The sequence below is a fragment of the Ovis aries genome, chromosome 6, assembly GCF_016772045.2.
Source record: "Ovis aries strain OAR_USU_Benz2616 breed Rambouillet chromosome 6, ARS-UI_Ramb_v3.0, whole genome shotgun sequence".
Taxonomy (NCBI): Eukaryota; Metazoa; Chordata; class Mammalia; order Artiodactyla; family Bovidae; genus Ovis; species Ovis aries.
The window spans coordinates 91293831-91320609 of NC_056059.1; the positions used below are offsets into that span (position 1 = coordinate 91293831).

A 26779-nucleotide genomic window follows, 5' to 3' on the forward strand; every position below is an offset into this window, starting at 1 on the left:
GGACATAGTGGAGGACAGAGGAGCCTGGAGTGCTACAATCCATGGGGTCGCAAAGAGTTGGACACCACCACCAACTCCTGTGATACTTCTCAGGGCCCATTTACCTTTCCAAAAACTCATCTGTTTTCCAATATAGGCCCTTTCTCCCTCTCCCTTCTCTTAAGAAGTCTCTTGTTTTCCTGAAATGCCCTTCTCCCCTTCCCTTTCCTCCATTAAGATGGTATATAATCCCCAAATCCTAACTTCCCCCAGAGTCACAGTCTCTGTGAACTCCTATACACACATTAATAAAAACAAATAGTTGAATTTAGTTTTTTTCCTTAACTGTCCTTTGTCAGTTGAATTCAAAGGTACCCCAACAACTGAACCTAAGAATATAGAGCAATTCTTTCTCCTTGACAACCTGATAACCCAATATTTCACTGCAAATACTCAACTGTAAATCTCTAATAGGCCCTGCTATAAGTATAAGCATTATTTACGTTTATATCAGCAGACGTATGGGCTTCTCTGGTGGCTCAGATGGTAACGAATCCACCTGCGATGCGGGAGACCTGGGTTGGGAAGATCCCCTGGGGAGGGGCATGGCAACCCACTCCAGTATTCGTGCTTGGAGAATCCCATGAACGGAGGAACCTAGCAGGCTACAGTCCATAGGGTTGTAAAGAGTTGGATACAACTGAGTGACTAAGCACAGCATAGCAGAAGCATATTTGGAAGCTACAAGCAAGGTGATTACTGCCCTGGACATCCCTGCCCACCAGGCCCATGCTGGAGTTTGGAAATGAGATTGGCATGAGAAACAGCAGATATGTGTCAATGGCCCAGGAAAGACTTCTAAATGCTTCCGTGAGGTAAATCTGGACCTAACCGGACTGAAGATGTAAACAGGAGTCAGTGAGAAGGGCAGCTGGTCAACATTGAAAGGATAAAAGAAAGGCACCCGGGGCCCAGTCTGGGGGCGATTCCTGCAGCCCAGGGCTAGCGCCACTCCACCGCTATGGTGCTGCCTCCATAGCAGAGAGCAGTCTCCTAACTGCCTCTGCTGAAGCACTGTCCTTAAAATCACTCACAAGCTTCTGTTCCAATGGGGCAGGCACTTAACAAGTAAATGCTTACAGAAGGAAGGAAGGAAGAAGGCTCCCATAAGCAAGCTTCTGAGTGTAATCTGGCTTCCTTGTAACTTCCTGTGGGAAGAAAAAGTGCTGACAAGTAGTCTCTTCCTCCCGACAGTTACTACATCTTCTTACACATTAACAAATGAACAGACTTCAGGCTGGTGCAAGGTTCAGTTAGCAGAAGCCAGTTTCTCTGGGTTTCAAGCAATTTATGGGCCAGTCGTGAGGACTAGACACTCAGAGATCTGACACAGAATGAGGGAGCAGTCCCTAGTCCACAAAACTCCACCTATCCATCCTCCCATCTGGGACACTTATAAATTATGCAGCTTCCACTGGTAGCCTCTCCCCCAGCCATCCTTTCACTCAACAGCTAGTTACTGTCTACAAGAGTCTTCCCTGATAGCTCAGTTGGTTAACAATCTGTCTGAAATGCAGGAGACCCCGGTTCGATTCCTGGGTTGGGAAGATCCACCGGAGAAGGGATGGCTACCCACTCCAGTATTCTTGGGCTTCCCTTGTGGCTCCGCTGGTAAAGAATCTACCCGCAGTGCGGGAGACCTGCGTTTGATCCCTGGGTTGGGAAGATCCCCTGGAGAAGAGAATGGCTGGCTACTCACTCCAGTATTCTGGCCTGCAGAGTTCCATGGGCTCACAAAGAGTCGGACACGACTGAGCAACTTTCACACACGAGTCAAACACTAACCTGGATGAAGGCCTGTGAAACAGACAAAGCTGGGTTCTTGGCCTTCTGTAGACCGAGGTCTGCTGAACTATACAACACGGAAGTTTAACACAGCCGGATAAAATCTGTGAGAGAGGCAGATTCTGGGGGGTGGGGCACTGAAACGGAAAGAGAATAGGCAACTTTGTAGATGGGAAGTGGCCTAGGTAGAGGGTAAGCAGGGGCAAATTCCTGAAAGGAAGAACAGTTAGGAACTGAAAGTTATTTACTGAAGCTGGAGTTTAGGAAGCTGGGGTAATGAGAGGGCAAATTTGAAGCCTCAAGGACTTTTATAAGTCAAACATTTTAAATTTAATCTGAAGGCAGTGGGGAAGTACTGACTTATGTTAGCCAAGAGAGAAACCAGAAGTGCTTTCCTTCTTAAAAATATCACACAGGCTCCAGTAAGAACAAAGGAAGGAGCAGGAGAAAGACAGACGGCAAGGTGTGCCTTTAATATCTTAGGCAGCTGGCCTAATATCTTACGTTGCATTCATAATTCCTTCCCCACTTTCACTATTCATTTGACTCATAAAATGTTTTCAAGGTCATTTCATTTTTTTTTTTATTATGAGGTGTCTTAGAAGATCTATTTTAACCTAAATATAATTGCATTTTATGGCAATGTCTCTTGTCTATCACAGAGGGAAATGCTTCTCTTGATAAATATACTTTGGTTCTTAGGCTAAATGCTCTCTGTAATTTTTCTAAGAATTTTTATTTATTTATTTTTAATCTCTAGCCCTGCCCTGAGATTTCCTAAACTCAGTGCCCAATTTAGGGAGGATATGCCCAGAAGGGATAATCCCCACGGAGGGGAGGGTACATTTAACTGCCTGAGGTCCCCACCTGTAGTTCCTCAAAGATGCAAATTGCCCGATGGAGGAAACAGAACACCCACACCAGCCTGAGCTGCACCTTCAGGCTACCTAGGAGGTAAAAGCCCACCAAGAGAAAATAAGATCTGTTTTATTCTCAAAAGCAAAAGCACAGAGCCTGAAGGAGGCTCTAGTTTACCATTTCAATGGAAGTCAAGATTATGGACTAGAACCAAATTAAGTCACTTTTGTAATTTCTTATAGATTTTTCTAGGCTTGTTTCCAGTCAGTTCCCCAGCAGGGATTAGCTGTAAAGCTTATTTAGAAAACAAAAGGCTTGTGCTGAGAGGACTGCCTGAGCACTTCCCACCCACACTGGGCCTGGGGAGAGGGGTCTCCCAAGAAAGAGTGAAAGTGGGGGCAGCCTGGCCGGGAAAGAAGGCGGCGGGGTGGTGTTGGGGGCGGCGGTGTGTGGAGCAGGTCCCTAAGGACACTGGAAATGTTTTTCTACAGTCACCTATGACAGTTCACATCTGAGCACTGGCAGTGTCCTTTAGAGCTGGAAGAGGGTGAATAAGGACCTGTAATATAGCAGAGAACTATATTCAACAACTTGTAATAATCTATAATGAAAAGAATCTGAAAAAGAATATATATATACATATAACTGAATCATTTTGCTGTACATCTGAAACACAACACTGTAGACTAACTATACTTCAATAATAATAACAACATAAAGGGCTTCTCTGGTGACTCAAAGGTTAAAGAATATGCCTGCCAATGTAAGAGACACAGGTTCAATTCCTAGTCCAGGAAGATTTCACATGCCTTCAGTTCAGTTCAGTTGTTCAGTCATGTCCAACTCTTTGGGACCCCATGGACTGCAGGATGCCAGGCTTCCCTGGCCATCACCAACTCCCGGAGCTTGCTCAAACTCATATCCATTAAGTTGGTGATGCCATCCAACCATCTCACCCTCTGTCGTGCCCTTCTCCTTCTGCCTTTAAGCCTTCCCAGCATCAGGGTCTTTTCCAATGAGTCAGTTCTCCTCATCAGGTGGCCAAAGAACTGAAGTTTCAGCTTTAGCATCACTCCTTCTGATAAATATTCAGGACTGATCTCCTTTAGGATTGACTGGTTTGGTCTCCTTGCAGTCCAAGGGACTCTCAAGAGTCTCCTCCAACACCACAGTTCAAAAGCAACTATTCTTAGGTGCTCAGCTTTCTTTATAGTTCAACTCTTACATCCATACACGACTACTGGAAAAACCATAGCTTTGACTAGACAGACCTTCATTGGCAAAGTAATGCCTCTGCTTTTTAGGTAGGTCATAGCTTTTCTTCCAAGGAGCAGGCATCTTTTAATTTCATGGCTGCAGTCACCATCTGCAGTGATTCTGGAGCCCCCCCAAATAGTCTCTCACTGTTTCCATTGTTTCCCTATCTATTTGCCATGAAGTGATGGGACCAGATGCCATGATCTTAGTTCTCTAAGATTATGCCTTGGAGCAACTAAATCCCCGAGCCACAACTACTGAGCCCACGTGCTGCAACTACTGAAGCCCAGGTATCCTAGGGCCATGCTCTGCACCAAGGGAAGCCACTGTAATAAGAAGCCGGTGCACGGCAACTATGAGCTGCCCCCGCTTGCCACAACTAGAGAAAGCCCACACAGCAGCGAAGATCCAGCACAGCCAAAACTAAATAAATAAAATTATTAAAAAGAAATAAGTGTTGGTAGAGAGTAAACAAGCTGTGGGAAAGGGCTATGAAGGAGGAATGAGTGTAAGGGCTTCTCAGTACCTAGACCATTGGATATCAGAAAGCCTTACTAACCAGTGGATTATTGTAAGAACAGCTATAACTTATTGAGCACAGGAAGAGTGCTTAGCATAATGAGTGCTTGCTATATGCCGGGTCCTGTTTAAGATTCTTCACATATGCACGCGTACATATTGATATATAACATAATACACACATCTTACTCATTTAATGCTCAAGTAGTCATATCAGGTTGGCTCTATTATTCTATTTTATAGTTGAGGAAATAGTCTCAGAGAGGGTATATACGTAGCAAGATATCATACACAGGTGAGTCCTTTGGAAACTCTACTAAGATTCTACTAACTCTTAGACTTCAGCTAGTCTAATACACCTGAATATTGAGGCAGTATTGAATATTCTTGCATAGTGTCATAGACTCAGTAGCCCCAGTGGATTTGAATCCCAAGCTGTGTTTCTTTCTGGCTGTGTGACTTTGGCCAAAAAACCACAAAGTGGCATGATAACAGTAGGTACGCTACTAACCATCTAAGAGTAGTTATGAGGATTGTTTTAGCTAATACCTGCAAAGTCCTTAGAACAATGCCTGGAACACAGTACATGTACAATAAAAGTTAGCCACTACTAAGGGTCCACGTTAGATCACAAATAGCAAATCAGAGTGCAAAGGACTATCCTGATAGCAGTGAGAACTGAAAGCTAACAACCTTAATAACAAAAGGGAAATGTAAAAGCATAAATAACCAACTATAAACATAGAAACGTGTTTGATGGGAGAAGAGCATAATAAAAAAATATGTGGGCATGACACATGGTCCTTCAGTCCTGCATATTCATAACCAGGTGAGGGAGAAGGAATGAACTTGAGATAATATCTATAAAATTTCAAATAATAATCAAATTGATGAATGAGGATACCATTCACCTTTCTTCTATTGGTTAGCTTTATTAAAATCCTGAAGAAAAAGTAAAAGTGTCAGTTACTCAGTCATTTCCAACTCTGCAACCCCATGGACTGTAGCCCACCAGGCTTCTCTGTCCATGGAATTCTTCAGGCAAGAATACTGGAGTGGGTTGCCATTCCTTTCTCCAGGGAACTTCCATACCCAGGGATCAAACTCAGCTCTTCTGCATTGCAGATAGATTCTTTACCTACCATCTGAGCCACCTATTGGATAGCTTTATCAGAATCCTAGGATTTAACATATCAATGCAGAAAAACATTGATTGACCATAGTCTTGCCAAATGTAAATTTTATAATATTAAAATAAATTTGTATCATTCAAATTTTATGACATTTATTCAGAGCAGAATTGGATTTAATAAAAGTAGAATCTATTATTCAATTTTAAAGATTGAATCTTGAGAATGAAGATGTAAACATAATCCCATCCCAATGGAATGAATTAGCTAATTTGATTTTCTTAGTTGTTATTCTTAATATCTGCTTTTGGGCCAATTTATATAGATATTTATTTCATAGGAAATTCAAATGCATATGCAACAAACAGACCCTCTATGATAGACTATGTGGGGTGGGAATTTACAAAATCAGTTAGGACAGTGCTGAGTGCTGGAGTGGCTACTCCCTGCTGGGGACAGGTGTTGTCTGAAAGGAAGCAGCCTCAATGTCAAACCAGGCACTGTGAGGGTGGTTCTAAGGAAGACTGGCAGGCCTCTCTCTTGCCATGTCTCTGACTCTGATAAGGGACCTTGCATTTTGTTCTGCCAGACCCCAAGCACCAAGTCTGGTAAATGATTCTTCAGTGCTGGGAGTAAACGGGCTCAATCTGCATCAATAGTTCAAGAGCTGGAAGACAGGATCAATACACTCTCCTCATAAACCAGATTATAAAGATTGGCATCACTCTCATTCTGGGTGTTTATTTTCCTGTGGTTAGCTCCTAGCAGATAGAACTCAGCTTGAGTCAGGCTCAGCTGTAGATCTGATTCATAGCCAGCGACGGGTCCACAGCCACCGAGGGGAAACGGTGCCTCCTAGAGGCCACCATGTTGGTGGCAGAAGTAATTTGTGAGAGACCTACAGAGGCACTCTTGCCTGGAAAATCCCATGGGCGGAGGAACCTGGTAGGCTGCAGTCCATGCGAAGAGTTGGACACGACTGAGCGACTTCTCTTTCACTTTTCACTTTCATGCATTGGAGAAGGAAATGGCAACCCACTCCAGTGTTCTTGCCTGGAGAATCCCAGGGACGGCGGAGCCTGGTGGGCTGCCATCTATGGGGTCGCACAGAGTCGGACATGACTGAAGCGACTTAGCAGCAGCAGCAAAGAGGTACATTGTGGGGACACAATGATGACATTATGGTCCTGCTGACCTCACTGCACTGGGATCTTCTTCAAGTATAAAATCTGAAAGTTTGTGGCTAATTTTTACTTCAAAAGTGTACTTTTTCCCCCTACAAAATCATCTATCAGAAACATTGCCAACCTGTTAATCATGATTCCTTTCAATTCCATCAACTCACCTTCAACTGCAACTTGGTGCTAAAGTCAGAATATTTGTGTCCCCCTAACAGATAGGGCCTTTGAGAAGTGATGAGATCATAGTACCCTCAAACTGGAGGCCTAAGAAACCTCCCTTGTCAGGTCTGCCTTGGGAGGACACAGCAAAGAGACCAACGTTTATGAACCAGGAAGTGGATCCTCACCAGACATGAAATCTGCTAGTGCCTTGGTCTTGGGCTCCAGTCTTCAGAACTGGGAGAAATAAATTTCTCCAGTCTACGGTATTCTATTACAGTGGCTCAAATGGAGTAAGACCCTTGGGTAATAACAAACCAGCTCTAATGATGCTTGGCTTCAATTTTATTAGAGGACATAAGATAAAGTTGGCTACTTCAGTGTAACGTGGGAAAAAAGCTTACTGAACATACCACCACATACCAGGTACTAAGCACTAAACTATTATTGAACACTAACGATAATTTATAACTTATTTAAAAGCCAAAGTGTAGGCTGTTTGGACTATTTCTTAAGTTGGTAGATGACTCAATATGAGAAACCAAGAGAGCAGCCTCTTCTTGCCTACATAAGTTCTGGCAAGATCACAGCTTTGTTTCAGACTGGAAACTGGGAAACACTGTTACAGGGTGGACCTCTCTGTAACCCACTGGTGAGAGTTCCCCTTCTCACAATGTATCTATTTCTCCAAAGAGAGAAAGCTTACTTAGGGGAAGTAGCCTGGTTAAGCTATGGCAGTGGTCAGGAGCAGAAAGATGGTACCAATTAATCTATTTGCAGGGCAGCAATGGAGAAACAGACATAGAGAACAGATTTATGGACACGGGGGAGAGGGAAGGAGACGGTGAGATATATGGAGACAGTAACATGGAAACTTACCTCACCAGATGTAAAATAGATAGCCAGTGGGAAATTGCTGTATGACTCAGGGAACTCAAACAGGGGCTCTGTATCAACCTAGAAGGGTGAGATGGGAAGGGAGGTCCAAGAGGGAGGGGACATACGTATACCTATGGCTGATTCATGCTGATGTTTGACAGAAAATGACAATATTCTGTAAAGCAATTATCCTTCAATTAAAAAATAAATAAATTTTTAAAAAATGTTGAGGAAGAGGCAAGCTACTGAATGAGGACTTCCATTTTACCCCAGTGGGACTGTTACTGATTCTTACACCTTTTCAGAAAAGGTATTCATTCACTCTCTTATTCATATCTTAAGCATTTCATGAGAGAGATTACACATTTTAGGAGTATTTGACAATGTGAGGATTTAAGAAGGTCTCAAGTATATACCTCAGAAATGTCCTGGTCCTAAGACACTCTTTAATTGGCTAGGGAGGGAAGGAGGAAGGGGGAGCTATCTAAACCTGGGAAGACTTCCGCATCTTTCCCCAAGACAAACTCTTATATGTTAATAATGAAATTTATTCCTGGAATTCTACCATTGTTCTCTACCACCGTTCTCTTTTTATCCCTACGTTGTCCTTTTTTCCTCTGTCTTGCCCTTCTGAAATTGCCCCTTGATACAGGACCCTCCTCCTGCTTACTCTGAAACCCACTTAGGTCTCCCCTTCTCAGATAGTACCTAATGGTCCTCTCTTCAATTAAAATGTTCATTCTTACAAAGCATGGCTTTCATTTAGCTCCTGAGGTATACGACAGAATTAATTCATACTAACCTACGAAGGGCAGTTAAGCGTGATGATGACATACTTTTTCCACCGATATTTGCATTTTAAAAGAAGATGTTTGTGGATCCAAAAGGCTAAGTCCTTCATGGCGTACTTTTATGCATTATAAACAACTGTTGGGAAGATATTTTTTCATCCAAGGGCCTTTCCTGGACCTTTTAAATCACACTGTCTACCCCCACCAGAACATGTTTCACAAAGACGAACATTTTTATCTGTTTTAATCATTGCTGAATCTCCGATGCCTACAGCAGGACATGGCATACTCATTGCTCAATTAATGTTTGTGGAATGAATGCCAGGATTTAAATCTCAGTCAGTCTGACTTCAAACTGTAATGTTCTTTCTACTGTATGAAGCTCTCTTTCTTATGATTAATCTCTTCACCTGCATGCTAAGGTGCTTCAGATGTGTCTGACTTGTTGTGACCCCATGGACCCCACTAGGCTCTTCTGTCCATGGGATTCTCCAGGCAAGAATACTGGAGTGGGCTGCCATTTCCTTCTTCAGTCTCTTCACCTACCTTACAGTAAAAGAGAAAAGAAGTAAAGAAAGAATGGAAGAGAGGGAGGAAAAGAGATGGTACCAAGATGGATAAAATGAAATAGGCTCAAGGATCAGCTGCCAATTGCGACCCCTGGGGTCTCTCCTCCAAAGCAAACTAACTTTTGTCTGGAGCTCCTGATGTTTCCTTCTGAAAATGTTTCTACTTAATATCTTTTCTAATCTTGCTATTATTTGTGATTATTTGGGGGGGGGGGAAATGCATGTTTGTTTAAAGAAAAATGTATCCAGTAGAAATTATGGAGCAGTTGAAAGAAAAACACATGACCCATATCCTTCCACCAAAATACAAACACTCTGAATTCATATACTACATTTCTTTCTAGGTTTCTTCCTATGCATACATTTAAAATATTTACTCAATTGTATTTGCTTATTTTATCTTTTTTTTTTTCGGCCATGTCATACAGCTTGCAGGATCAGCTTACTGCTGCTGCTGCTAAGTCACTTCAGTTGTGTCCGACTCTGTGCGACCCCAGAGACGTCAGCCCACGAGGCTCCTCCATCCCTGAGATTCTCCAGGCAAGAACACTGGAGTGGGTTACCATTTCCTTCTCCAATGCGTGAAAGTGAAGTCACTCAGTCGTGTCCGACTCTTAGCGACCCCATGGATTGCAGCCTACCAGGCTCCTCCGTCCATGGGATTTTCCAGGCAAGAGTACTGGAGTGGGGTGCCATTGCCTTCTCCGGCAGGATCAGCTTGCTGGATCTTAATTCCCTGACCAGGGATCGAACCTGTGCCCCATGAAGTGGAAGTGTAGAATGCCAACCACTGGGCCACAAGGGAATTCCCCATATATTTTAAATTTAGCTGTTAATTTCCCTGGTAGCTCAGATGGTAAAGAATCGGCCTGTAATGAGGGAGACCCAAGTTTGATCCCTGGGTTGGGAAGATCCCCTGGAGAAGGAAATGGCAACATACTCCAGTATTCTTGCCTGGAATATTCCATGGACAGAGGAGCCTGGTAGGCTACAGTCCAAGCAGTCACAAAAAGTTGGACACAACTGAGCGACTAACACTCTCAGTTTTCATATACAATTTTGTGTATCCTGATTTATCATTTTTCTACCATCATATTTTATTTCTGTCATGTACTGATATTACTCTCCTCCATGATATTCAGTGTAAAATTCTAAGTTAAATGAACTGAGGTTTTCTGCTGCCAGTTGGTATTAAAATTTCATGTTCTTTCATACTGATTCTGTGACAAGGGAATTTTAAAATTCCAATTCTTATTGTTGGCAGGAGACAAAAGAATTTTACAATTCTCTCTTTCTGTTAAATATTTTAAAAACTACAAAGAATCAATAAAACATGTGGTTGTATTTATTCATAATGCTGAGCAAACACACTTATTCTCTAACCATTTTTCCCTCCCAAGTTTTTCCAGATTATGATTCCTGGAAGAATAAATAGCCATTGCCCCAAAAGAGAACAATTGCCTGGGACTACACAAAAAGGAACATGCCCAAATATAAAGAAATTAAGTCAGGTTTTTATTTATTTAACATACACATAATGTTATCTTCATCTAGTGAATAGAACCATTCCATAAGAATTGTATAGATTAATGTAGAGTTTTATATATTAAAATACTATAGAGGTAGTTTTAGTCATATAGCTGAGAAGATTTAAGAGACTGCTGCTGCTGCTAAGTCACTTCAGTTGTGTCCGATTCTGTGCGACTCCATAGACAGCAGCCCACCAGGCTCCCCTGTCCCTGGGATTCTCCAGGCAAGAACACTGGAGTGGGTTGCCATTTCCTTCTCCAATGCATGAAAGTGAAAAGTGAAAGTGAAGTCGCTCAGTCATGTCTGACTCTGAGCGACCCCATGGACTGCAGCCTACCAAGCTCCTCCATCCATGGGATTAAAGAGACTACAGAATGTTTAAAACCAGCAAAAGGAAACTATAGTGTAGGAACCAGACTAGGGTTTGTAGACCTGTTCTGTTATTTACTAGCTATGTGACCACAAGTGATCAAAAAAACAAACAAATTTCTGTTCCCATAGGTTGCGGAGGAATATTTTAAAGTATCAACCATGTTATAGGTTCCTTGGTAGATGTTTTACAAAGACCATTTAATTTAATCCTTATGACTCTGTGCTTCTAATGCAGGGGGCTCTGGTTTGATCTCTGGCCAGGGAACTAAGAACTAAGATTCCACATACCCCTCGGTGCTGCCAAAATTTAAAAACAAAAAAGAAAAGTTAATTCTTATAAATTATGCTATTGGGTTGGCAAATTGTAGTAAGCTTTTATTCTCCCCTCTTTACTAAGAGAACCCCAATTTTCCTGGGGAAATAAATATGCTTATACCAAAAAAATACATATATATAATAATGCATTTCCCAGGCTCTCTTGGGATCCAATTAAGCTTGGATGCGGTTCTTAAGGTGGAGAATCCCAGACACAGGGGAGCCTGGTGGGCTGCCGTCTGTGGGGTCACACAGAGTTGGACACGACTGAAGTGACTTAGCAGCAGCAGCAGCAGTTCTTAAGGGGCTTCCCTGGTGGCGCTAGTGGTAAAGAACCCATCTACCAATTCAGGAGAAGCAAGACATATGTTTGATCCCTGGCTTGGGAAGATCCCCTGGAGAAGGGCACTGCAACCCACTCCAGTATTCTTGTCTGGGAAATCCTATGGACAGAGAGGCCTAGTGGGCTACAGTCCACGGTGTTGCAAAGAGTCAGACATGACTGAACCAACTTCGCATGCACAAGGACGCAGTTCTTAGCAAAATAGGTAGAGGCTGAAAGATGGAGCTTCCAGGAAAGGCTTTATGCAAACAGCAGACTGTGTGTGCTCAGTCATGTCCAACTCATTTCCTCCTCCAGGGGATCTTCCCAACCCAGAGATCAAACCCATATCTCCTGCATCTCCTGCATTGGCAGGAGGATTCTTTACCATTAGTGCCACCTGAGAAGCCCCTAAGCAACAGATTGGCAACTACTATTGATTCAGGTAACAATTATCAACGGATCCTAAAAAAGAAGGGTGAAAGTTTGAGGAGAAACAGGATATCTAGCAATATTAAAGCACATTCCTCAAATACATTAATATCAAAGGGAAAAAATCATTAAATGTGCAGTAGAGAGGCAGACAATACCTTAAACAAGGATCAAAATTAATATTACTAATAGTGGGGCAAGTATATGTTATGTATCTCCTGAGATGATGCACTGTGAGAAGAAGAGCATATCTGGGATATTCCTAGCAAAGATGCCAAAGATGTACCATTCGAACTTAATCAGGATGATCCAACAAACTCCAGTTGAGCAGCGTGCTGCAAAGCAACTGATCTAACCTGTACTCTTCCAAATATCAAATCACAAAAGACAAAGACAGAGAACCATTCCAGATTAAAGGTGACTATAGACAGATAACATCTAAATGCAATGTGTGATCCTGGTTTGGATATCGGGCCAGAAAGGAAAATAATTGGGACTCCTGGCAAAATTTGAATATGGTCTGTAGATTAGATAACTGCATTGATATCAGTGTTAATTTCCTGGATTTGATCACTGCACTGTGTTATTTAAGAAAACTTTTTTTTAGGAATTAGGAATTAGGTACTAAAATAAAGGGACATCATGCTTAAAAATTATTTCCCAGATGGTTTAGGGGGAAATGCATAATTTAGATAGAAAAAAATGATAAAGTAATCATGATAAAAATGTTAGCATTCAAGGAATCTGGGTGAAAATATTTAGGAATTCTTTGTATAATTTTTGCAAACTTTTCCCAATTCTAAAATTAATTCAGAATAAAAATTACATGAGTAAAAAAGTAGAGGATGGACAGATAACTTGTCCATAGATAACTTTTGATCTTGACCTTTCTCCTCCTTTCTTCCCAGATAAGGATACAACCACAACCAGCTTTTAACAAAAAAGACAAAGCTTCGAGCCAAGCATGGCTTAGCAGAAAGGTACCATCTTAGATCCCAGACAATTTGTTTTAAGGCATTCTTTGTTTTTCTTTTGCAATGCAGTAGGTAATCAAAACCAAGACAGCAAAGTTAACTCTAATTTGCCCAAGACTACACCATTCCAAAGAGGTAGGACCCATTTCTGTTTAGGTTTGCAAACAAAACATTCCTTTCTACTTTATACCATGCTGAAGCCCAGGCTTCACTCTCTGTGAAAATACAAATAAGAATTTCAGCACTCCAGAAGGAACGTAGAGTGGGAAAGAAGCTATAGCAGGGCCTGGCAGAGAGGACAGACACTCAAATGTTTGCTGAATCAGTAGCTCAGGAAACCAAGCACATCTGTTTTCAGTATTCTGCTCTACTGAGCTATTTTTAAGTACTGAAGAAAAAAAAAAAAAAACACTGTATTTATGTGGGTGTAATACTCTAGCTGCAGATATTAGTCAGCAGTTTCATTCAGTTTCTTGGATCTCTTTCTCTACTCTCTCCCCTTTCTCTTCTGTGACTGTTCTCTCCTTCATAGAAGCCCCACTAACCCCCTCTAAGCCCCTACCTTATCAATCAGCTCTTGCAATTCCGTCTCCCACCCCAACTCACCCTCAAAAAGGGAGGGGCTGAGTATGAATTAGAGGAGAAAAGTTCTACAAATAAAGGGGCTCATTCTGCCAGGGAGGTCAGGAGTTAACCCACAAGGACCATCTTTCCTAAATTTGGCAAGGAAAAATTAAAAAAAAAAGGAGCCCGAGTCTCTGGCCAGAGCCGAGTAGCTACCTACAGACCAAGACTTCAAAAGCCCCAAACAGAAAAGTGAAAGGTACAGAAAGATGCTGAATTCAGGCCTAACCAGCCCATCAGGTATGCAAGATACAGCAGAACATAGAACCACTCATTCTGTTAAAATGAAATGGGTTAAATTTGTAGTTTCATTGATATGTTTTCAATGGTTATGAATTTTGTTTTTAAAAAAACAAAGATCTTGGTATTTACTATACCATAAAAGAAGTACCCAAATACAAGTATAGTCATTTTGCTTCCCAGGTGCCAGTAGTATAAAGAACCCACCTGCCAATACAGGAGATATAAGAGACTGCAGCTTGATCCTTGAGTTGAGAAGATCCCCCATGGAGGAGGGCAACCCGCTCCAGTATTCTTGCCTGGAGAATCCCATGGACAGAGGAGCCTGGTGGGCTATAGTCCATGAGGTCACAAAGAGTTGGACACAGCTGAAGCTACCTAGTATGCACACACAGAAACTTGAACCACATCTAGACAGCAGCACCTGCACAAGAAGACTGGCTGCTATTTAGGACTCATCATGCATATACCTGGGAGAGAGGGAGCAGTTTAAGGACTTGGGTCTGGGTCATCTTGGGTCTCACCAACTATGGCCCTGCCCTGGAAAGGCCATGTGTGTACTGGGGTATTAGAGGTAGGGAGAGGGTTCGTGCATGCATGCAAAGTTGACTCCTTTCGACGCTATGAACCGTAGCCCACCAGGCCCCTCTACCCATGGGATTCTCCAAGAAGAATACTGGAGTGGGTTGCCATGCCCTCCTCCAGCAGATCTTCCCAACCCAGGGACTGAACCCACATCTCTTGCATCTCCTGCATTGGCAGGTGGGTTCTTACCACTAGTGCCTCCTGGAAAGCCCAAGGAGAAGGTAGTGGGAGAATAAGCCGGAGCTCTTCTATTTCTTTATATTACCCATGACTAGTGTGGTATTTGAGATCCTGGGCAAGACAGCATCAGGAACAGTCGAACCAGAGAGAAGGCTTCTGTCCTCGGCCTCTCTGTGCTCATAATCTTCTATCTTCTATTCCTATGAGCATAGACTCTTGAGCTGCTGGCAGACAATTACATCCACAGCCAACTCCCTCTTCTTTCCTCAAACTGTATGCCAGTTCTGGACCCTCCATCTAATATCTGCAACTTATTGAGCTTCCCCCAATTATTCATGTAGTATGTTGGTTGCTTATAGTCAACATCATTAAAGAACTGGAACTGGGGAGAGAGGAGACCTTGGAGATCTGGGCTGGCTTTGAAATGCTCTGGTCCAAATCAGTTACCACCCTGCTGGCCCTGGAGGCCCAATCTACTTTGACAGAGTCCCCTGCTCTTGTACTCACCTGACCACAGGCTCAGGCAGATGAGACAGTCAGCTGCAACTGCCTGGTCATGGATTGCTAATGAACATGGCAATGACTTCAAGAGAAGTTCCCTTAAACTTCCAGGAAGTCTTAGCATCACCCAGTAATTCGCACTTCAAAAGACTCAGTTTAGCTGTGGAATGGGGCAGTAAAATCTTCAACCCTATTCTGGCTATTCAGGACTTGCCTGTTTAGCTAGCTGCAGGGAGTTGGGGAACACAGTGGGTGTGGAGAGATGACAGTCAAATTCTCTACAGGAGATAAGAGTGCCTGGGCCTCGAGCTGATAAATTTATCCCTCAATAAACACTCTTATAGGACTTCCCCGGTGATCCAGCGGTTAAGAATCCCCCTGCCAAGGCAAGGGACATGGGTTTGATCCCTGGTCCAGGAAGATCCCACATGCTGTGGAGCAGCTAGGCCTGCGTGACACAACTACCCAGCTCACATACTTAGAGCCCGAGGGCCACAACTACTGAGCCTGCGTTCTAGAACCTGTGTTCCAAAATAAGAGAAGCCACCGCAATGAGAAGCCCACACACCACAACTAAAGTAGCTCTCCACTTGCAGCAATGACGACACACCACAGCCAAAAATACATTAATTAACTTAAAAATTTCAGTCTTACAAAAAGTCCTTTGGAACTGAAAATGGGATTTCCTAATTTAAGTGTTTTATTAAATAAGCACTTCTCTTATATCTTCCGAAGAATGGAAACACCTGGACTGTACTCTTGTAAAAAGTGGGTATAGCTATAGCTTTGCTTGCAGATATAAATACAAAGCAATGTGAAATTACTTTTATTAAGTAATGCAACATGATCTTTTGAACATTTTGTAGAGCAACAGTACTTATGCTAGCTAGTGCTAGTGGCACTGCAGAAAAAAAAAAAAAAAAAACTGGCAAGCAGTCAAGTCCATCAGGGATGCAGCAAGCATCTATTGTTTTTCCTATCCTGATAAATTTTCTGCTGGCACAGTAGTCCAGCTTCCCTTTGAAGAAAGTCCCTATTTCTCTGTTCTTATGCTATATGCCCATTGCTTATTTTAGAGATGGGCATGTAAACCAAGGCTAGTCAGAGCATCTCACACACTGGACTACAGGAACTCGCCCAATACAAAGGTACATGCCCCAGTGAGGTCCAGTGAGTAATAAGAGGACTTTTGCTGGGATTCGAAGGAGAGAGGTAAGGAGTCTTCCTCTATAAACTCGGTTCTTGGAGGTTACAGGACTGCAGGAACTGACAGCAAACTTGCCCTTGCACGGAGTCAGAGAAGGAAACCAACAGAAAGAGCAGAGTCCAGATAAAATAATTAAAGTCCAGATCCTCGAGAGATTATCTGGATGTTCCCCAGAGCAAGCCATGTCTGAAGTAACGGACTTTTCTGTAACATGAGCCAACAGTTTGAAGTGAGTACTGTTATAGGGTAATATCTTTAAATGTTCAGCTGTTAAGAAATTGATGATATGCACCAAAGATACCTAGGTTTCCACTCTGACCTTTATTGAGTATTTACTCTGTTTCATGCACTAAAGTACTAAGCACATTAAAGCTATTATGTAATAAAATTCTAACAACAACCACATGAGGAGGATATTATTATCCTTCTCAAAACAGGTAGAGCAGGAATTTGCATCCTGGACTCTAGAGCATGTAAAACTACTTGACTATTCAGGTCCTTGCCTTGGTCATGTTTCACATCTCTTAAGAGAGGTGGCTATCCAACATTTTAGCCTCTTTTCTTCCAAATAACACAGGAAGTATAAACAAATGAAATCCATCAAGTGGAGCAGGATGGGGCCCGAGAACCCTCTGTCTTGCACCCCTCTCTTCCAAGGAATTCCTAGGGCTTCAAAAAGTATTTTAAAAGCATTCCACAGAACACAATAAGAAAGGATAAAGAATACTTCTTGTATGGAACAATTTCCAAGAATTATTAAGCAGGAAAATGTAAGGTGCAGAACAGTTTATACAATGTGCTACATTGATTTGTGTTATTAAAAGAGAGTACATATACATATATGTGTATCTGGAAGGATAAACAAGAATTGTCTATATTTGCCTGGGTGGCCAAGGAATTGTAGGGAAACTTTTTGCTAAGTACACTTTTGTCACTTATATTTTAACCATGTGAATGTATTATCTGTCTTAAAGAAGGAGGAGGAGACCACCATGATGACAATAATTGCATTAGTGTAATGAATTTCAAGCCAAAGTGAGCTTGCCACTGGGAGGTTGAAATGGTTCTCCCAATGGGCTGCTATCTGATCCTCAAAATTTAACTCCTTTCTTCGACATTTATCTTTACATATGACTAAGTGTTAATTACTAAATTGATTGCTGAAAGCAAACAAAATATTCAGAAACTAAATTTAGTTAACCAAATTTTTGGAGGAAAATTTTCTCAGACTCTGCTGAGGAAGTGTGGATGCCATGCAACATAGCACTGCAGAATTTCTGCTTCCATGCACACAAGCTGAACTGGGAATTTCCTCATTTGAGGAGTTCATTCATCCCTTAAAGAGCTACTAAGTGCTGACCATGTGTCATATACTGTGCTTAAGCACTGAAGACAGAACCTGAAAGTGTTAGTCGCTCAGTCGTGTCTTCACTCTTCGTGACCCCATGGATGTACCCTGCCAGGTTCCTCTGTCCCTGGAATTCTCCAGGCAAGAATACTGGAGTGGGTTGCCATTCCCTTCTCCAGGGGATCTTCTCAACCCCGGGGTCAAACCCGGGTCTCTTACATTGCAGGCAGATTCCTTACCATCTGAGCCACCAGGGAGACCTACTGAAGGAAGAGCAATTTACAAAAGGGAGCATTTAAAATCCCTACCTTTATGGGTTTACATTCAGGTGACAGTGGAGAAATATACTATAAACAAAATAAAGATGTAAAATAAATACTATATTCCATTAATCCTATGATGAACATTTCTTCCCATTTTATGAAACCTAAAATTGGCATGCATTTTTTGATAGGTGGCATCTTACAGTCAAAGCTATGGTTTTTTTTCCAATAGTCAGGTATGGATGTGAGAGTTGGTCCATAAAGAAGGTTGAGCACCAAAGAACTGATGCTTTTGAACTGTGGTGCTGGAGAAGATTCTTGAGAGTCCCTTGGACTGCAAGGAGATCAAACCAGTCAATCCTAAAGGAAATCAACCCTGAATAATCATTGGAAGGACTGTAGCTGAAGCTAAAGCTCCTGATGTGAAGAGCTGACTCACTGGAAAAGACCCTGATGCTGGGAAAGATTGAACGCAAAGTAGGAGGAGGTGGGATGAGATGGTTAGATAGCATCACTGACTCTATAGACATGAATTTGGGCAAACTCTGGGAGACAGTGGAGGACAGAGGAGCTTGGCATGCCATAGACCATGAGGTCAAAAAGAATTGGACATGACTTAGCAAATGAATAACAATAACAGTCTTTTTTTTTCTTTCTCTGAGGTACACTTGATGGCATCTTAGATCTGACGAAATATGGAAAAATTATATATATATATATGGAAGAATAAAGTAAGACTGATAAGGACTACAGAGGACCACGAGCAGAGCAGAGGAAGAAGGAGTATGGGGAGATGGCAACTTACAGTCAGGAGAGACCCAAGTAACATTTACGTGTACGTCCATGCACAGTTGTGTCTGACTCTATGCGACCCCATAGACTTAGTCTGCCAGCCTCCTCTGCCCATGGAATTCTCCAGGCAAGAATAACAGAGGGGTTGCCATTCCCTTCTCCAGGGGATCTTCCCTACCCAGGGATCGAACCCAGGTCTCCTGCATTACGGGTAGATTCTTTACCATCTGAGCCACCAGGGAAGCCCAAGTAACATCTGAGCAGACTTAAATAAGGTGAAGGGAGTGAGGCATTTCTCTATGTAGGTAGAAGAGCAGGCATCCAAAACACAGCAAAGACAAGCACAAAGGCCGTGAGGGGAAATCAAGTTTCAGAAACCTAAGGAAGCCAGTGTTGCTGGAGTGGAGGGAATAAAGCAGGAAGTGAGTGAGGTCAGGGAGACAACAGAGAGGCCAGATTACACAGGGACTTGTAGACCACCTCTCTACTTAGTGCAGGATCATTGTCTTGAGTCTAGAGAGGTCAGACAGGGTAGTACATAAGAGCACAGGCTTTGGAGTCAGATTACCAATTTACGTTCCAGCTCTGCCACTTTCTACCTATATGACATCAGGCAAGTTACTCTCTGTCCCTGTTTTGTCACGGGAAAAATGAGGCTAATAAGATTATTCAGTTCATAAGGTTGTTGAGAGAATTAAGCAATTTATTTCTTGTAAAGTCCTTTGAATAGTCTGGCAAAGAAACAGCACAAGTGTATTTGATACTGTTATTATTGGTTGGTTCTGAATGTCAATTACTGCTTCATCATTATCAATTTATTTTGCTGTGTGTTGTTTGGGTAATGAATAAAACTTAATGCAAAATTTTATCAACAATATTTTTGAACCCTGACTTTTCCAGTAACTAGTCTTTAAAAACCTGTATGTGACTGATACATTTTAGACACAAATTATCACCTCCACTCATCCTCCAAAGCAGGTATGGACAAAAGTCCACTGTATTACCACCACCCTCAACCAATCTTGTGCAATGATATTTCATTGTTATTGTTGAGTTTGCTATAGAAAATAAAAAAGGATGAGGAAAGTGGGCCACTGAAGAGAGCCACTGAGCTAGGGGATTGGAAGCAAGCAAATCTAAAAATGAATTTCAAATCAATGAGTTTTGTTAGTTGTTCTGTTCTCAGAAAAATCACTTTTATTTACCCAAGTTAACATTTTGAAAACTGAAAGTCACTCAGTCGTGTCTGACTCTTTGCAACACCACAGACTATACAGTCCATGGAATTCTCCATGCCAGAGCACTGGAGTGGGTAGTCTTTCCCTTCTCCAGGGGATCTTTCCAATCCAGGGATCAAACCCAGGTCTCCTGCATTGCAGGCAGATTCTTTACCAGTTGAGCCATGAATTATATGTATTTTAATGATTCGCATTCGTCCATTGAATATTTAGATTTATAAAAGTGAGAAGTATAACGGCATAAGTCGGGCAGTCATAATTTTTTCATGTTTTCTTTTCCTTTATTTAAGAAATGGTTCTTGAGCGTCTGCTATACTCACGGAAATTTAAAACAAAGCAGGGCATTTTGGAAAGGTTGGTGCCTTAAAATGATTCTGCTAAAATGTGAAGGCGCTGCTTTTTATTACCAAATAATACATGTAATAAACATCCATGAGCCCCACTCCATCTCAGAGCTTTACCCCTAGAGGTGAGGAGAGGCTCAGGGAGGGGTGACACTTAAGGACTAGATGAAGTTCTTTGCAGATATTACTTGGTAATAAAAATGCTGAGCATTTATTGGTTACTTTTTTTAGGCTGCAAGGAAATGCCCTGGTGGAAAATATCTAAAGCAAACTGTCAAGTGTCCAGTTTTAAAACAGAGGACAATGCTTAGTGTACAATATTTTTGGCAGTATGATCCCCACTGTTCTCCAACTCACAGAAGCTTAAAACCTTGGCACTAGCAAAGGAAACTGCACCATAGCCTTTGTGATATGTGTTATCTGCAAACCCACCCTACAGATGAAAAAAAGGACCTTCCTCCTCATCATTATATTCATATACCCTTTAATGCTTTCTTCATGTATCTATCAATATCACCTTTTATGTGACAATGCTAAGCCACAGAGATATAAAAATGAATAACACATTCTGCCATTAACAGTCTGGCTCAATAGGCATTTATTGAGAGCTTCCCACATATTAACAACTGCAAAGGAATAGCATATACACATGTTATCTAGATTTCAGGGAGAGCTTTCTGAAGATACCAAAGTTAAATTTTAAGGAACTAGCAGGAGTTTCCTTGATGAAGTGGAGGGAGGGGAAGGACTTATCCAGGCCTATATCCAGAGTATGTGTGGGAGGCAGGAGCTGAAAAAACAGGCAAGAGCCAGAACATAACAGGCCTATACATCAAGCTAAGGAGTTTGGATTTTATTTTGAGGTGAATGGGCGACAACCGGAGGATTTTCAGACGAGGACTAACATGGACAGATGTTTTGTCATTGTCAGGCTCACCCAAGAGTGGACTTGGGTGACTGGAAGAAACCCAAGGCTTAAATGCTGACAAACCAGTTAGGAAGCTATTGCCCGTAATCTTGGTGAAGAATGATGGGAACATAAACCATGTCAGAGGCAGAGAGCATGGAGAGCAGAGACCTATTTGAAAAATAGTCTATAAATAGGCATGACAGGATTTGACTACTGGACATGCGGGGGTGAATTCCAGAGTTTCAGATTCCTCCCAGCCTCCTCCTTCCAGCTTAGGCAATTATTTGGCTAGTGATACTGATGAGTGCAGCAGGGCACATGAACGAAGCATACTGATTTTTTTTTTTTTAAAGGAAGGTTGGGGAGTCTGAGACCTGTGGGGCATCCAAGGGGAGTGGTGTATGAATCAGTTATAACTAGACTCTGCGCTTTCACGTTCAAGGCATTGACAAGACTACTCCATAAGCATGTGTATCTGGCACTCTCATTTCAAAAGAAACAAGGCTTACCGATTTGAAAAACGAATATTTTTCATGCTAACCCCCCAGACACACGCTGAAAATCTAAGAGTTTAGCATTAATAACAAAACATTATGTTCCCTGCTGTCAAAATGACACTGCAGATCAATGTATTTAATCTAGTAAGCCAAACGCAGGGTTGGATTGGTTTCCTCCTCACACCCCTAGAAAATAGCGGTGTACCTGGTGTTTAGATCCAGGAATTCCTTTTAGCAGGTTGGAAGAGCAAAAGCTGAGAAATGCGCCCTCCCGTGGCAATGGAATGAGGGGGCTCAAGTACCCTTTTTTTCACCAAACAAAGCCCTGTAAAGAAATGCAATTTGTGGGGATGAGAAGGCCACAAAGCTCGTACTGCTATACCGCAAAACCAAATGAACCCTCCCAGAGGCCGGGACCCCTTACCTGTCACGTCGGCCGAAGGACAATTTCTCTTTCTACTCAACAAAACACAACCCCAGACTTGACAGCTTGCAGTAAGTCCCGCCCGGCAACAATTAAACACCTTGCAAGCCAAAATGCGTACACAATCCGTAAGGTCTCCTGCCGGCAGGGCCGGGCTCGCACCACGTGGGTGGTTGGGGCCAGCAGGAGGCACCAGCCGAAGGCTGGAGTGGGAGGCGTGTTCTTACGGGGGAGGGCGGAGCCTTCGCAGTGGGCGGGGCTTAGGAGGACCTGGGCTACCAGCCGCCTCTCGCCTACTTTGCTCGTTTGCCTTCGCCCTTCGAGCCGCCACGTAATGCCACGTCGCCGCGCATGCGCATCTCAACTGGTGGCGGACGCTGTTTCCGGGCTTAGGGGGCTGGAGCGGCCGCCGAGTAGGCTGTGGCGGTGGCGGCCGGGGAGTGCAAAGTGCAGGCTTGGGGGTCGGGCCCTGCGGAGGACAGGGGAAGTTATCTCTTCTTTCCCGAAAAGGCCGGTAGAGCCCGTGGCTGAGCGGCAAGATGAATTTCCTCCGCGGGGTTATGGGGGGTCAGAGTGCCGGACCCCAGCACACAGAAGCCGAGACGGTGAGAGGAGCGGCGGGTCCGGGACTTGGGAAGGGTCCGGGCAGAAACCGGGACGGAGGACATAGGGGCCCGGAGGTCACCCCCCTGCGCGTCACCGTGGGCCGGGAGTCTACATGCCGCCTCCCCTTTTGCCCCCGTGCCTCTTTTCCTCTCCTGAAACCCGCAAGTTATTCCCTCACACCCGCAGCACAACCCCCAGCGCGGCGGCTTGGCCCTGCTGACAGCAGCCGCGCCCCGAAGCTCCACAGGCCGCTTGGTGGTGGTCCGCGGTGGTACCTCCGGGAAAGGCATCCATCCTGGGCAGAAGTGGCCTGACCTGCCTCCCACGCCCTTCGGGGCCGCGGGCCTGTCCCTCCCTTTTCGCCAGTGTCTTCACTGGCGGTGATTAACCTAAAGTCCACCTCCCTCGCAGTCTGGAATGGGGCTTTGAGGAAAACTGCAGGAAGGTTTAAACCCAGCAGTTGACCAGAGCAAGTGGCTAAGAATAATACGATAGTTTGGGTCACAAAGCCACCTGCCCCTGCCCATTCAACTAGAGGCAGGTCGTTCTTTCAGGTGTCATTAGTTCGGACCCCGTTTTTCAGCCTCGCCCACTATTTGGGAAATACTCGCTTGGTCGTTGTGGGGATCTTTGGCGCTCAAAATGCTTTGGGAACACGCGTCCCTTCCATTCTCCCCATTCAGAAGTCTGAACTCGTGTAAACAGGATTTGCAGCGTCACTTTAAAAAAATTGTTAGCTACTCAACACAATTTTTGATAAGTTGGTTCGATTTTAGGTTTAGGATAAATCTCGAAGTTTGGTTAGTGTCTGTTAGGAATAAGTGTATGACTTTTTTTTAACTATTGGTTTGAGAGTAATTTTAGGTCTACAAAAAAGTGACAAAGTATGGCATTGTAAAAGTAAACTGTGGTTAGTATTTGTAGACACTACTGGATTGTCTGTGAATGTTGATCCTATGTTCTGTGTTACTAGGATCCTGAAGGTTCAATGATAGCTTTCATTTGCCAGGTTCTTACCTTGTGCTGGGTTCTGTGTTCTTTGTAGTTTACATTCTTATTTTCCTTAGCTCCCCAACCACCTTGTAGGATAGGTGATAGTATCCTCACTTTACAAGTGAACACTTGAGGATTAGAGAGGTGAAGTCACTTGACCTAAGTCACACTAGTAGTAATGGAGCCAGGATTCAAACAAAGCTTGCCTTACGTCAAAGCCTAGACTTTATTGCTGATGTCTGTATTTTAATACATATCTGGGAATTTGGGGAATTTATGTGATTATTAAAATTAATGTCATCTGAGTTAGAACTGTTTAAAGCAGAAGCTGAAAGCTGGTGAATCTGCTTTCCTTCATTTGAAAATCAGGAGATTTCACACACGGTCATGTGCACACACATGCGCGCGCACATACACATACACATGCTCTCTCCAGGTTACCATAGTCACAGCCCACCTCTTCAGCTTTTGTTCATGTATGTTATATATCAGATATTTTTGTTTGAGGCACTAGGTTTTAAAGTGTGGTTTATTAGAACTTGATTTGAATCCTTGCCTTCCACCTCTCATTAGATTGAACAGGCAAGAGATGACTAATACCCTATGAGTAAAATGAGAAAAATGCCTACTCTGATGGGTGTAATGAGGATTAAGTGAAATAAAAAATGGAAAGAAGCTAGCACTTAGTATGTGTTCAATAAAAGCTAAGTTTTTATTACTTTTTTTTTTCTCTTTTTTGGCTGTCCCATGCAACATGTGTGATCTTAGTTCCCAGGCCAGAGACTAAACCTGTACCCCCTGCCTTGGGAGCTTGAGGTCTTAACCCCTGAACTGCCAGGGAAGTCCCTTATTACATGTTTTCAGGAAAAGAATACTTTCTTTTTTGTTGTTGTTATAGTCTTGTCACAATGTCCTCTCCAGAAAAGATGGTGTACGACTAATTGAGTATAGGATATTAAAGCAGAAAGGCCCTTTGCACATCATCCAGGTGGAACTGCAGTATTTTACAAGTTAGGAGACTGAAGCACAGAGCACTGAAGCCACTTGCACAGTAATGCAGGGCTGAGACTAGAGCACTTTGATCTTGCCATAGTGAATGGAACAACACAGCTTTTATATCATGATTTCAAAGTGAGACTGGAATCACTTGTGTATCACGTGTATATAAACTGAAAGGGAAGTGGGGGGCCCTTGTTCTTGCCTAACCTTGAACGTGTATATTCAAAATTGGAAAACCAATGTCTTCTGATGAGAATTAATAGTTTACTCTGAGTTACTATTACACTATTTACTCAGTATGAATAGAATTTATTTCACCATCTCGTTCCATCAGGAAGAGTAATTGGTATACAGCATTATAAGCCACCAATTTAGGAGTATTTATAGAGCATTGGTAGACTGTTGGTATAATATTAGATCTTTTAATTGGTGATTTGATGTGACCTGGATATTCTAGTTGCCAGAGCTTAGAATTTCTAACTTCTGCTTTATCAGTATTTTGTAGTTTTGTCCATTTCTGCAAAATTACATTATTTCCATTGCGGTTTCCCTTCTTTCTTGCTTCCTCATCTTTTCCAGTGGAAAGCCTCTTTTCATTGTCCTAAGTTCTACCTCACCTTCAAATCCATCATGGATCCCTTCCCTAATTTGCACCCCTTATTTTTCCATCCAGTTAACTGCAGATAGTATTTCTCCTCTGATTAATCTTCAGATTAGCTAGATTGTGCATTTGTTAGACTTTCTACCCTTTATATCTGCCCCATCTCTTCTAGATTCTTAAGCATCTTTGGTGCAGTGTTCATATATATTTTAAACTGTTTTTCCATAGTCATACTCAATATTTGTTAAATTATTTATTACGGTATTATGAAAGAAATCACAGATCTATAATCATATCAACTGCAAATTACTAGGTGTTAATACTTTTTAAAGACTGTAGAAATCAAAGTTCTGAAATGATTAAAATTAATAATGTCAAACTTTTTACTTCAGGGATTTTTCTGATTTGCTGTGCTTTGACTGCTTTCCTGCTTTTCCTTAACTCAAATTTCTTCTAAATATTGGAGTTGTATTATTGATTTTATGTTACCTAGCTTTTCATACTCAGTTAACAGTAACTTTGGACTGGTATTAAGATGTTCTCTCGAAACAAAGTAGTAAATATTTGTGTTTAGATCATATGATGGTCAATAATTCTATAAAGTTTGAAATATTTTAAGTCTGGAGTTTCATTCACATTAAACCTTTCATATTTCACAGAGTCAAATACTTTTTAATTTGATTTCTGTTTTTTACTTCAGTAGAGAAAGGCAGTAACTGATTTCTGATGATTAAAGCCTCCTTAGCCTTGGCATGGGAGAAGGCAGTGGCACCCCACTCCAGTACTCTTGCCTGGAGAATCCCATGGACGGAGGAGCCTGGTAGGCTGCAGTCCATGGGGTTGCACAGAGTCGGACACGACTGAAGCGACGTAGCAGCAGCAGCAGCCTTGGCGTACTTTGCTAGGTCCAGATAAACACTGATTATAGTAAATATCCTACTCGTTTGTTTGCTCATGCTAAGTGCTATGTCACCTCAGTCCTGTCCAGCTCTTTGTGACCCAGTGGACTGGTAACCCACCAGGCTCCTCTGTCCATGGAATTCTGCCGGCAAGAATACCAGAGTGGGTTGCAGTGCCCTCCTCCAGGGAATCTTCCTGACGCAGGAATTGAACCTTAGTCTCTTGAGTCTCCTGCATTGGCAGACAGGTTCTTTACTACTAGTTCAAACTGGGAAGCCCTTTTGAGAGCTCAGACATGCTTAATTTTCCATCTGTCTTCCAACTAATATCTTCTTTTCTTTTTTGAAGGTGAGTTTCTTGCAGATTCCAAGAAAAATGTTAGCTATTTGTGATGATAAATCATAGGGGTGGGGTT

The 26779-nt window shown here is 42.6% G+C and overlaps 2 protein-coding genes across 22 annotated transcripts in view; one reads left to right on the top strand and one right to left on the bottom strand.

The window, feature by feature from the left end:
- Positions 1-22436, bottom strand: part of G3BP2 (G3BP stress granule assembly factor 2) — an 86959-nt gene extending 64523 nt beyond the window's left edge. For 6 of the 18 annotated variants that reach the window (XM_060417246.1, XM_060417235.1, XM_060417242.1 and 3 more), the window contains exons 1-2: positions 22266-22436; positions 22047-22166 (exon numbers count right to left, since the gene is read on the bottom strand). The gene's annotated coding sequence lies outside the window, so the exon portion shown is untranslated. Of the gene's footprint in view, positions 1-1824; positions 22167-22265 lie in introns of all 18 variants that reach the window. The other 12 variants (XM_060417245.1, XM_060417234.1, XM_060417241.1 and 9 more) reach the window with 3 other exon arrangements.
- A 191-nt stretch (positions 22437-22627) lies between these two features.
- USO1 (USO1 vesicle transport factor) overlaps positions 22628-26779 on the top strand; it is a 76884-nt gene continuing 72732 nt past the window's right edge. For all 4 annotated transcript variants that reach the window (XM_060417225.1, XM_012180179.3, XM_060417226.1 and 1 more), the window contains exon 1: positions 22628-22870. In XM_060417225.1, the coding sequence (XP_060273208.1) occupies positions 22805-22870 (66 nt within the window). In that variant the 5' untranslated portion in view covers positions 22628-22804. The remainder of the gene's footprint in view (positions 22871-26779) is intronic.